Source organism: Mastomys coucha, unplaced genomic scaffold (genome assembly GCF_008632895.1).
Source record: "Mastomys coucha isolate ucsf_1 unplaced genomic scaffold, UCSF_Mcou_1 pScaffold16, whole genome shotgun sequence".
Taxonomy (NCBI): Eukaryota; Metazoa; Chordata; class Mammalia; order Rodentia; family Muridae; genus Mastomys; species Mastomys coucha.
The window spans coordinates 37,728,187-37,740,411 of record NW_022196898.1 but is presented as its reverse complement, the minus strand read 5'-3'; the positions used below and the strand labels follow the sequence as shown (position 1 = coordinate 37,740,411).

The 12,225-nt window shown below is 40.4% G+C and overlaps 1 protein-coding gene across 11 annotated transcripts in view; it reads right to left on the bottom strand.

Annotated features, from left to right (window-relative positions):
• Nucleotides 1-12,225, bottom strand: part of LOC116093143 (GON-4-like protein) — a 79,618-nt gene that overhangs the window by 35,008 nt on the left and 32,385 nt on the right. For 9 of the 11 annotated variants that reach the window (XM_031374420.1, XM_031374418.1, XM_031374427.1 and 6 more), the window contains 2 exons: nucleotides 9,561-9,584; nucleotides 5,762-5,865 (listed from right to left, as the gene is read on the bottom strand). In XM_031374420.1, the coding sequence (XP_031230280.1) occupies nucleotides 5,762-5,865; nucleotides 9,561-9,584 (128 nt within the window). The remainder of the gene's footprint in view (nucleotides 1-5,761; nucleotides 5,866-9,560; nucleotides 9,585-12,225) is intronic. The other 2 variants (XM_031374425.1, XM_031374426.1) reach the window with 1 other exon arrangement.

Below are 12,225 nucleotides of genomic sequence, written 5' to 3'. Positions count from 1 at the left end.
AAAAAAAAGAAAAAGAAAAGAAAGAACACTCCAAATTGTTGAGCTGTCTGCAGTGTGCTCTAGGTTTCCAGATTTCATGAGCTGTCACCCACGCTGGGGTGTCTTTGAGCCATCTCTGCTTCTGTAATTAAACCTAATAAAACTTACTGGCTCACAACAGAGATGGCTCAGTGGTTAAGAGCACTTACTGCTCTTCCAGTCTTGAGTTCAATTCCCAGCAACTACATGGGGGCTCACAACCATCTGTAATAGGATCCAATGCCCTCTTCTGGTGTCTGAAGAAAGCTACAATGTACTCATATACATAAAACAAGTAAATCTGTAAAAACACCTCACTGGTTCATCACTTGTTCATATCTGTACTTGGGTCTGGCCTGGGCTTCCTATGTGGAGTGAATAGAAGACATATGTGTGTGTAATGAGTCTTGCATCACAAAACACAAGGACATTGTGCCTGAGGGGGCCAAAGGAGGATATCAGATGCCTGGAACTGGAGTTACAGACAGTTGGGATCCACCAAGTGGGTCCTGGGAATTGAACCTGGGTCCTCTGAAAGAATAGCAACTGCTGGCATCTACTGAGCCATTTCTCCTGCCCCAGGAGAAACTTAGTAATAGAGTTTCTCAGACTGTTCCTTGAAACTGTGAGACATGGGGGCAGATGAAAGGATCAAACTTGAGTGCTGTCCAAGCAGAGGAACTTAATCACTTCTCCTGGAAAAAAGGCATAATCAAAGGCAACTGGAGGAGCCGGGCGGTGGTACCTCACGCCTTTAATCCAAATACCCACGGAAGGAGTTGCAGAGACTAACTATGGAATAGAGACTGAAGGAAGGACAAGCCAGCCTGATACAGCTATCTCCTGAGAGGCTCTGACAGTATCCAGCACTTGGGAGGCAGAGGCAGGCGGATTTCTGAGTTCGAGGCCAGCCTGGTCTACAGAGTAAGTTCCAGGACAGCTAGGGCTACACAGAGAAACCCTGCCTCAAAAAACCAAAAAAAAAAAAAAAAAAAGGCAACTGGAGGAATATCAGACACAACAGACCAACACGAACAAGCCATGAGGAACAACTGGTTACCATCAGCTAAGGTCCCTAGAAATATTAGGGACTGGAAGACAGTAGAGGCTAGGCATTACTGAGAGAATGAGGAATGAGTGGTTGCTTCTGAGGTAAGTAAGACTGGACTGTGTTCCCAGGAAAGTTAAGAGGTTGACTCTGAGCTGAGGACCAATGACTGATACAGGGCTTTAGTGGCTTTGCTAAGCCCCATGGTGGAACATGATAATTCTGAGCTAGGGGAGGCTATGGCAGATCTGAATAATTAACAGTGCCATTAGACAAGAATGACACAAAAGGAAAGCACATAACGGGGTCTTTCTAGGACACCTAAATGCAAATGTGGAAGAGTCTGTATCAAGGAGAAACTCCTATGGCAGTTTATAAAAGCAGGAAGAGAAATGGAAATGGGACCTGTGTGCTTAGCCCAGGGCCCTTCCAAAAGTCATGTACAGCTGGTGGAGAGATGTGGTCACATTGGTGCTCCCAGATCCTGGCATAAATGAGTTCCCTTCCAAAGGAATCTGGCAACTCTGAACCAAGCTGCTGATCTATTCTAAGATACGCACAGATCACTTGTTTCTGCTGGCTTTTGCTACCCACCAGTGTGATTCTAGAGTCTGTCTATTCAGGCGCTTCTTCCCTCCTATGCTCTTTGCAGTACCCACCACATGGGCATCTCCCTCCTATGCAGTTTGTGGTACCCACCACATGAGCATCTCCCTCCTATGCTCTTTGGGGTGTCCCCACATGGGCAATTCTACTTACAGAGATACTTGCACCTCTCCAACTATTTTCTCTTCTACCTGCTCTACCCAATTGTCTCCCCTTCTAGTAAGTGTCACTATGGAGATGCCTGCTTTGTCAACGTTAATCATAAAAGCTACATCACTGTGACAGGAAACTTATTCTAGCCTAACAGGGCCCCTATCACATGGAAAAGGGACACCTCTTCTCAGAGACTTCAATCTCTTAATGTGCTTGGGGAGAACCCGACTGAAATTCTTGTTAACTCCCCAATGGCTCCTCCCTACATCCTTGGAACTTCCTCATGTTACCCTAGGACCTGCCTGCTAAATTCCATAGTTTCTCTACATGCTCCAAGGTCTGCAACACTTTTCCTACCCCCTTGGCCTTGGAGTTACCCGCTCCATCTCTCCTTGTGAGTTCCGGGGCCTGGACACTTCCTTGCCTCCCTTCCCCAAGCTGCAAAGTCCCAAGGCTTCTACTGCTGGGACCCTCATCAGGTGGAACTCTAGCTGTCCCTCCCTCCTTGTCCCTGTGGCTCACTGGTCTCTTAATTGCCTAACCCTCCTGGGGTGGAGTTCTTTTTAAGACCCTTCCACTTTTTCTCTGGGGACTCAGAGATTTTCTTAAAGTCTAGCTATCTTACTGAAAACAGCATGGCCTTAGTATAGAACAAGGGGCAAAGATGGTGTTCTCGAGTTTCAAATTCTCACAGATTATAACAACTTCTGCCAGAACATCCAAATGATTGCAAAGCTTCTTATCACTACGGTCCTACAATTTTCCATTCTTAAATCTTTATCCCTATGTTTTCTCTGTGCTTTGCTCTCAAGAAATCTTTTAAGACTATGCCGTAAACTCATGTCAGCATTTGTAAATTCATTGGATTTGGTGAAAGAATCTATAAAATCTGTAACAAAATTTGGTTTAAAACTTATAACAAGAGGCTTCTAATTTAAAAAAAATCTATAAATGGATATATGTGACCCTACTCTTGTCTAAAATATACTGTATATGTAATTTAGATTCAACTCCTTTTTTAAAAAGGTTATCTAGTAACAACCAAGTGACTCTCCTCCATCATAGCTGATGATCTCATCAAAATGTAAGCACCTGCATGACTGATCACCACCTTTACTAAGGTTAAAGGGAACACACCACATGGTGTCACAATCTTAAGATGACCACATAGCATAAGTCCTGCTGAGCCCTCAGTTTACCGCTACATCTCTTTTTAGAGGAAGAAAGCAACAAGTCTACAAAATATTTTGGACTGGTATTGATTTTTGCATGATGATAAAAATTTAAGATTATAAAGATATACTTAGATTAACAAAAAATTAATTTAAGACTTATGGTTAACTATTTAGGTTTTTGTTAATGTTTTCAATACCAGGCTTTCTAGAAAATTTAGATAAATAACATGTTTAATAATAAGATATATTTGAAAAATAAGACTTATGAATTTCTAAGGTCTACCCCGGGTCACAGCACCATCAATCTGGCTTCTTTTTTAGCTCCCTTTGTTGAACATTAGCTATTAGGATAACTAAGTCACATTAAAAAGCTGTGTGATAATGGTACACTATGATTAATAATTTTATTTTGATACTAAAAAAGTTTCAACTCAAAAATTGGTGTTTAGCCGGGCAGTGGTGGTGCATGCCTTTAATCCCAGCACTTGGGAGGCAGAAGCACGTGGATTTCTGAGTTCGAGGCCAGCCTGGTCTATACAGAGAAACCCTGTCTCGAAAAACCAAAACAAACAAACAAACAAAAACAAAAAAAACAAAAAAAAAATTAGGGTTTAAATTTGGTATGGTGGTACATACCTTTAATCTTAGCACTTAGGAGGAGGCAGATCTCTGTGAGTTCAAGGCCAGCCTGGTCTACAAAGTAAGTTCCAGAACAGCCAAAGATAAAATGCAGAGAAACCTTGTTTTAAAAAAACAAAACATAAACAAACAGAAATTACCTAGTACAATAATAAAAATAATTTTAAAAGAAAAAAATTTTTTTTGTTTTTTTTTAATTTTTGTTTTGGTTTTTTGAGACAGAATTCTCTGTGTAGCCCAGGTAGTCCTGGAACTCTCCGTGGACCAGGCTAGCCTCAGGAATTCACCGGTTTCTGCCTCCTAGGTGCGGGATTAAAGGCCTGCGCCACCACCACTCATCTACTTTAGATATATTTAATAAATAATGGTTCTCAAAACTTTTCAGAGATCTGCCAAATATGGCTTTTAAAATGTTTAATGCAAAACACTTTACTATGACTGACAGAGACCTCCAGATCCTAGCAGTAACTTCAAGGTCTCCAAAGAAAATGATGGGTCACAGAACTCTACCCAGAACATGCTTTAACTGTGGCAAGGACACCCTCTATGAAACACTGCCCTTCCCCTCGCCCACTGCAGGACATGTACAAACTGTGGGCAAGTTCAGTACTGGGGAGCTGACTGCTCTGCTTTGCCTAGACAACAGAGAGCTCCTCCAAGTTCCTCCTCCATAGCTTGACAATAATAAAAAGATTTTTTAAAAGAAAAAAATGTAGCTTGACTGTTCAGGTAGTCAGTAAATGTCTGACACTTTTAATAGATGTGGAACCTACTTGGTGTATATTTATTGAATCATTGTTGAGTCCCAAGCTCCTACCATGACTCAAACACGTGAGTCTACTGTCTTCTCTGCAATGTGGATCTCAATAGAGATTACACACAGTGGTAATGCTAACATATCTAAAATTTTATCTCTTTTGATGAACTTAAAAAAATTCTTGTAGGTTGCATGGAACTGATTTGAATCTCCCAGGTAAAATGGACTCCACATAAGTACTGTCAACCAACAACCTAAGTGTCCCATCTATTCAATATTCTTTTTTTTTTTTTTAAAGATTTATTTATTTATTATATGTAAGTACACTGTAGCTGTTTTCAAACACACCAGAAGAGGGCATCAGGTCTCATTACAGGTGGTTGTGAGCCACCATGTGGTTGCTGAGATTTGAACTCAGGACCTTCAGAAGAGCAGTCAGTGCTCTTAACCACTGAGCCATCTCTCCAGCCCCTACTGCCTATTCTTGAGGGTAGGAGCTTTCTTTCTCCCCTGGTCTTGGGACTCCCCTCAGCCAACTACCATGATCGTGGGCCAGGAAATTTCAAATGTACACTCTGGATAAAAATTTCCCCTAAATTCCTCAACTTTTCCTTCTCTCTCTAGTGATCTGTTCCAGCAGATTTAAAATCAACTGAAAACTGCTCTGGCACCTGGACCAGCTCCAGGGGCCAGCGCCACAGCATATTACCCCAGGGAGTCCAGCCTCACGGACTGCTCCAACCAGGCCTGTGCTTCCCTATCTCCTTTCCCATCTGTGTCCCACAGAGCTGGGACAGAAAGTAAAGAGCCTGCTTTTCCTGACTTTGGCCAACATTCAAGCTTTCTTGGATCCCCAACTATGACACCCAGATGTCAGCAGGAAGTGGTCATAGAAGATCACGTCACTCCTTATCGCTTACTACTAACTTTATACAAAAAGGCTTGCTTCTGGCTCTTAGGACATCATAGCAGAATGTTTGTTCAACCAATGCCTAAGTGGCAAAATAGATGTTAGTGACGAACAATGAACACAAGCATCATGAGGACATTCAGAGGAGGCTATTTTCTGTGGCTGGCCTTGCGAAGCAGCGCTGTTTGCCTGGAAGAGCTGCTCTAAGGCCCAGCTATACTTTTTCTCCTTTCCCAAACAGATACAGCTTTGTCTATAGCTGCACTGCCCCAAAACAAGGAGACTGTTTTTGTTTGCTTGACAACAAACTTACCTCCAGGGCTCCCCATCCTAAACATTATAATTAAAGATTAATTATATCCCCTTATAATTAAAGATTAATTATAATTTAAAAAACAAAATCAGATCTTTTCAAAATACTTTAATCCCTTCACTCTAAGTCTCAGCCAGCATACCGTAGGGCTTGAGGGGTGTTGAAGCTGGGCCGAGACTCTGTTACACGTTCCTCTTCTTCTGGGCCATCGTCTTCCATATTAGAGAATCCCATTTCATCTTGGAACTGTGGGGGGTAAAAAAAAGAAAGGAGGGTTTTCTCAAGGTAATGGTCCCTATTTATAAGTATCTCTAGCAATGAGAAACATAAGTAAAAACTACAGAATTCAGGGACTTTAATAATGTTGTGATCCCAAAGAGAACCTATGGGCTGGAGTTGGCTGAGGTGTTAATAACTCTCGCTGCTTTGGCAGAAGACCCAGGTTCAAGTCCCACCCCCAAATGGAAGCTCACAACCATCTCTTAAGTCCAGTCCTTCAGAAGCACCAAGCCTGTGGTACACAGACGTGCAGAAAGACCATACACTCACATGAAAAATCACAGTTCTCAGTCTTCATCAAGGAGACTTCTCTCTGCAACTGACAGAGAGCATTGCAGAGGACAACCACCAATCAACATGCAGATTTGTGGAGCCCAGCCGCAAAGAGCAAGTCCACATCATGCTGCTGCGCAGCTAGAAAGGGCACATCACAACACACTCCCACCCAGTTGCAAAGGACACATGACAGCACACTCCTGCTCACTCACAAAGGACATAACACACCCCCACAGGTAGGACTCAGGGAACATGGCAGAAAGGGAAGCAGAGAGACTGTAAGAGCTAGCTGAAGAACAGCTAGATCCACTCAACATGGGTGCCGGGAACTGTAGTGATATGAAAAGCCTTTGTGTCTGTCTGGCTTTGAGTGAAATGATTCAGCAAAGCCTTTACAATTCTCAAGTCAATGGTCAAGAGAAGCTGAGAAATTGTTCTGAGACTGTTTGAACCTTGAAGAAATGTTCTCTCTCTAGAGAATCTGCATTTAGGGCTACATGAGAATTTGTAGCTGTACTGCCTTTGGTCTTAAGAAAGTGCTGGCAACCTGGAGTTCTTACTTTTGATTATGGCTGGCCATGGTCAGAAGGGACTGAGATTTGTATGGGTCGTCTGCTCGTGCCCAAAATTGTGGACCAGGAGGGAGAGGAGACTGCCTGAGGCTGAAAGAAGTCGTGCTTACAAGGAGGTAAGCACATCTCTAGGATTTTGACAGAGGTCATGGGAAATTCAACAGTTGATCTATCACCTAGGTCTACAAAAGAAACCTCAAGTATTTCCAGTAACCCCTGGCAGATATTCAACATCCTCAAGGGTATGTTCAGATTAACTGGAAACCTACATATATAGCAGATTTGAGGCGATTAAAAGAATCAGTGGTAGCATATGGAACACATTCGGCCTATGTGAGACAGGTAATAAACAACTGGGCTATCAAGAAAAGAATTATTCCACAAGACTAGAAGGACTTAATGACAGGTATATTAGAAGCTAGACCTCAATTACAATGGTGGAGAGAGGAATCGGTAGCCATGGAACCAGGCTAAAAAAATAAATATAGAAATAAATATAACAAAGGATAATTTGTTAGGTGAGGGTCAATTTGCTAACTGGTATAAGCAGATGCAACTTGATGATGCTACTATAGCACAATGTCATTTAGTGGCTTTAAGGGCTTGGAGCAGAGTTGAAGAAGCAAGAAAAAGGACCCCATCTTTTACTAAAATTATCCAAGGTCCTGGCAAGGTTTTCATTGACTTTTACAAAGATTAACTTCAGCAGAGCAAAGAGCAAAGATTCAGGTGTAAGAAAGGCCACTTGCTGGGCGGGGGTGGCACACGCCTTTAATCCTAGCACTTGGGAAACAGAGGCAGGTAGATTTCTGAGTTTGAGGCCAGCCTGGTCTACAGAGTGAATTCCAGGATAGCCAGGACTACACAGAGAAACCCTGTCTTGAAAACAAACAAACAAAAAAAAAAGGCGCTACTTAAATCTCTGGCTTTTGAAAATGCAAATAAAGAATGCCAAAAAGCAGTAAGACCATTAAAACCTAGAAGAATGGATTTAAAACTTCTACTGATATGATATCAATTTGCTGCATATGATGCAACTTCAACTGGACAAACATTAGCTAAAGGTTCTAACTCTCAGAAAACACAATGCTTTTAACTGTGGGAAGGTTGGATATTTGAAAAATAAAAAAGATGTAGACATTTGCTTACTAAAGGAAATGCCTCATTTCAAAATAAATAAAATATACCACCAAAATTGGCAATAGATGTGAAAAAGGCTGATATTGGGCTAATGAATGTCAATCAACAAGAGATCTCAAGGCGATTTTTTACCACCAGGAAACCAGACAAGGGAACTATCCCAGGGTTCAAGAACAAACAACACAAGCCAACAATGTCCTGTCAGCAATGGAATAGTTCATCAACAAGGCAATCAATCGGGAATGTAAACTCAGTTTTGGAGATTTAATGCATGCTACTTCAGGTAGTGCTGCTCTTGGCACTATATTACACTATCTCTACAACTTCCTTGTTATAAAATAGCCACTGGTGTGCATACAATCCTATTCCTACAGCAAGAGTAGAGATAGTTTTGGGAAGTAGTGGTTTCACAACTTAAGAATATCCAGGATTAATAGATGAAGATTATCAAGGTGAAATTAAAATCAAGGCTCATGTTAAGAAAACCATACAATTAGAGCCAGGTGATTGCTCAATTACTATTACTCCTATATCATAAAGGCAAAGCAGCTCCAATAAAGAGGATGGGAGGATCTGGAAGTTATGGTGATCTGAATAGGCGTGGCCCAGGGAGTGGCACTATTAGAAGGTTGTGGCCTTGCTGGAGAAAGTGTGTCACTGTGGGTACCCCCTTCTAATATTAATGATGAAAGGCCAAACTTTAGGTAAATGATATTCCAATTAGCAGTCTAGTGGACACTGGGGCAGATGTATCTATAATTTCTAAAGAATCTTAGAATCAAAATTGGCCTTTGCAGGAAGTCTCCACTCAGTTTATAGCTATTGGAACGGTATCTCATGTGAACCAGTGTTAACTGGATTAAATGTATATGGAAAAGGTCAAATAGGAAAGTTAAAACTGTATGTGGCTGACATAGCCATAACCCTATGGGTAAAGAATTTGTTACAACAATGGGGAACTCAAATTAGTATTCCTTCAATTTCAGAAACAGCTTGTAAGATTGTACTTAAAATGGGTTATATTCCTGGAAAAGGTATTGGAAAAAAATTATCAAGGAAGAGCACAGGCTAACCAGGTTGTCCATAAGTAGAAAAAAGAAGGAATTAGCTCTCCAGATTTAGACTAGAGGCCTCTGTTCATAGATTAACGACCCTGAAAAAAAGAGAAACTATCGGCACTTGAGCAACGGGTGCAGAAACAACTGGATGCTAAACATACTGAGGAGTCTACTAATTCTTGGTTTTTGTAGTAAAAAAGGAATGAAGAAAATGGAGAATGTTAACAGATTTAAGAGTGGTAAATAAAGTAACGCAGCCTGTGGGTTCTTTGCAGACCAGAATCCATTTACTTTCTATACTCCCTAGAAATTGGCCTACAATAGATACAGATTTAAAAGATTGTTTTGTTTTGTTTTGTTTTTTTACTATTCCCTTGCAAAAACAAGACAGGGGGAAAATTTGCTTTTATTGTGACCAGGTATAATAATGCTAAACGTATTCCTCAGGGAATGTTAAATAGTCCAATGTATGCCAGTCTTTTGTGCATCAGTGGCTAGCAATAACGTGTAACCTGTTTCCTTAGTATTTACCACCTCCTGGATGATACTTTATTGGCTGAGGCTGATACAGATAACTTAGAAAAAATGTTTAATGAAACACAAAAAATATTTTTACCTTACTGGGGGCTACAGATTGTACCTGAAAAAAAAATACAGAAAGGAATTCTATAAATTATTTAAGATTTAAACTGAGTCAACAAAAAAAAATTCAACCTTAAAAGGCTCAAATTATAAGAGATAAATTAAGACACCTTAATGATTTTCAAAATTATTGGGAGATATTAACTGGTTATGCCTTACTACTGGATTAACTACTCAAGAGATAAGTAATTTGTTTCAAATCCTTCAGTGTGATTCAAATTTAAACAGTTCACAAAAATTAATGGCTGAAGCAGAAAAGGAATGGACCCAAGTAGAACAGAGATTATAAGATGCCTATGTGACTGAGTTCGAGGCCAGCCTGGTCTACAGAGTGAATTCCAGGACAGCCAGGGATACACAGAGAAACTCTGTCTCAAAAAAAAAACCAAAAAAAGAAAAAAAAAAGAAAGAAAGAAAAAAAAGAGATGCCTATGTGGACAGATTAGATCCTAAACTTGACTTTATTTTAGTTATTTTACTATCTAATCATTCTGGAATCATTTGTCAAAGAGAAGATAATATCTTAGAATAGACTTTTTTTTAACCATATAAAGATACTAAAAAATTAAAAACCTATATAGAAAAAGTTTCTGAATTAATTATTAAAGGCAGAATAAGACTTTTGTCAGTCAACAGAATTTGATCCCCCAGAGATTATAGTCTCATATACAAAGGTCCAAATTACAAAATTATGGATGAATGATGATAACTGGCAGAAGAGCTTGCAGTAATTGCTTGGGAGAAATTAACAATAAATATACCAAAAGAAAAAAAAAGAAAAGACTTCAGTTTTTAAAAAGGACAGAATGAATTCTCCAAAAAATATTAAAAAAAAAAACAAAAAACACTGCTCTTCAAAGCTTTAACACTTTTAAATGATGCAAATAAATCAGGAATGTCAGGTTATGAATCAGGAAGCACAAGTAAAGTAGTTCAAAGACCCTATTCTTCTGTTCAGAAGTCGGGACTATATGCAATTTTTATGGTACTATTAGATTTTTCTGAAGCTCTAAATATTATTAGATTCTCAATATGCAGAAGTTGTTTTATATATAGAAACTGCTGAACTTACATCTGATAACTCAGAATTAACCTTATTATTTGTGCAACAGCAGAAGGCAATTGGAGACAGAAGATGCCCATACCTGTAACTCCTATTTGTCCTCACACTGGAGTGCTAGGACCACTTACACAATTGAAATAAATCAATTATCAATAGCAAATGTGTTAGAAGCATCAAATTTTCCATGAAACATATCACATTAATAGTAAAGGTCTGAAAAAGAGGTTTTCAGTGACGTGGCAGCAAGCTATGAAATCATTAAAAATTGTACCAATTATTCCTTGTATAATCAAATTTCTTTACCTGTAGTTAGTAATCCTAAAGGCAAACAAAGAAATTAAATTTGGCAAATGGAGGTATTTCATTTAATAGAATTTGGAAGGCTAAAATATATATATCATACTATTGATACGTATTCGGGGTTTCAATGGGTAACTAACTGCCTTTAGGTCTGCAGTTCTACAATTACACATTTATTAAAAACAATGGCTATTATGGGGGATCCTATCACAAATTAAAACTGATAACCCACCAGCATATGTTTCTAATAAAAATGAAACAATTTTTTACATGACATAAAATATAGCAGAGGTACTCCTCATAGCCATGTACGACAGGCAATTGTAGAGAGATCTACTCATACAGTAAGAGATGCTTCTAAAACAAACAGGGGAAACGATAAGAGCCCCAAGGATACACTGAACAGTGAATGCCTCATTAACTCTAAAAGTTTTAAATGCTAATGAAACAGGAACAACAGCAACTGAAAGGTACTGGATAATAGAAAAAACTGCCAAGTTATGGAAACAGGTAACCTTGGGAGGTAGGACATGGGGGGACCCTTGATAATGTACCACAGACCTGGAAGGACCTTAGATGAAATGCCCTACAAAAGGGAGAAGGAACTCATAGAGCCCACCTCCAGCAGGAAGACAGGGAATCAGATGAGGGAGAGGGGGGCCATCCCACAGTCAAAACTCTGACCCCTAATTGTTCCTGTCTGAAAGAACTGCAGGGATGTAAATGGAGCCTGAGGAAAAGGAGGTCCAGTGACAGACTCAAAGTGGGATCGAGCTCAAGGGGAGGTCCCAAGGCCTAACACTATTACTGAGGCTATGGAGCTATTCCAAAAAGGGACCTAGCATGACTGTCCTCTGAAAGACCCAACAAGCAGCTGAAAGAGTCAGATGCAGATATTTGCACCCAACCACCAATGGACAGAAGCAGCTGACTCCAGCAGTTGATTAGGGAAAAGCTGAGAGAACCTGAGGAGGGCTACCCTGTTGGAGGACCAGCAATCTCAATTAACCTGGACCCCAATATCTCTTAAAAACACTGGACCACCAACCAGGCAGCATACACTGCTGATATGAGGCCCCCAACACATATACAGCAGAGGACAGCCGGATCTGGGTTCAGTCAGAAGATGCACCTAACCCTCAAGAGACTGGGAGCCCCAGGGAGTTTAGAGGTCAGGTGGGGTGGGGGGGTAGAGAGGGACATCCTTGAAGAGATAGTGGGGCGGGGAGGAGGTATGGGATGGGGAACAGTCAGAGGGTGGATCAGGAAGAGAATA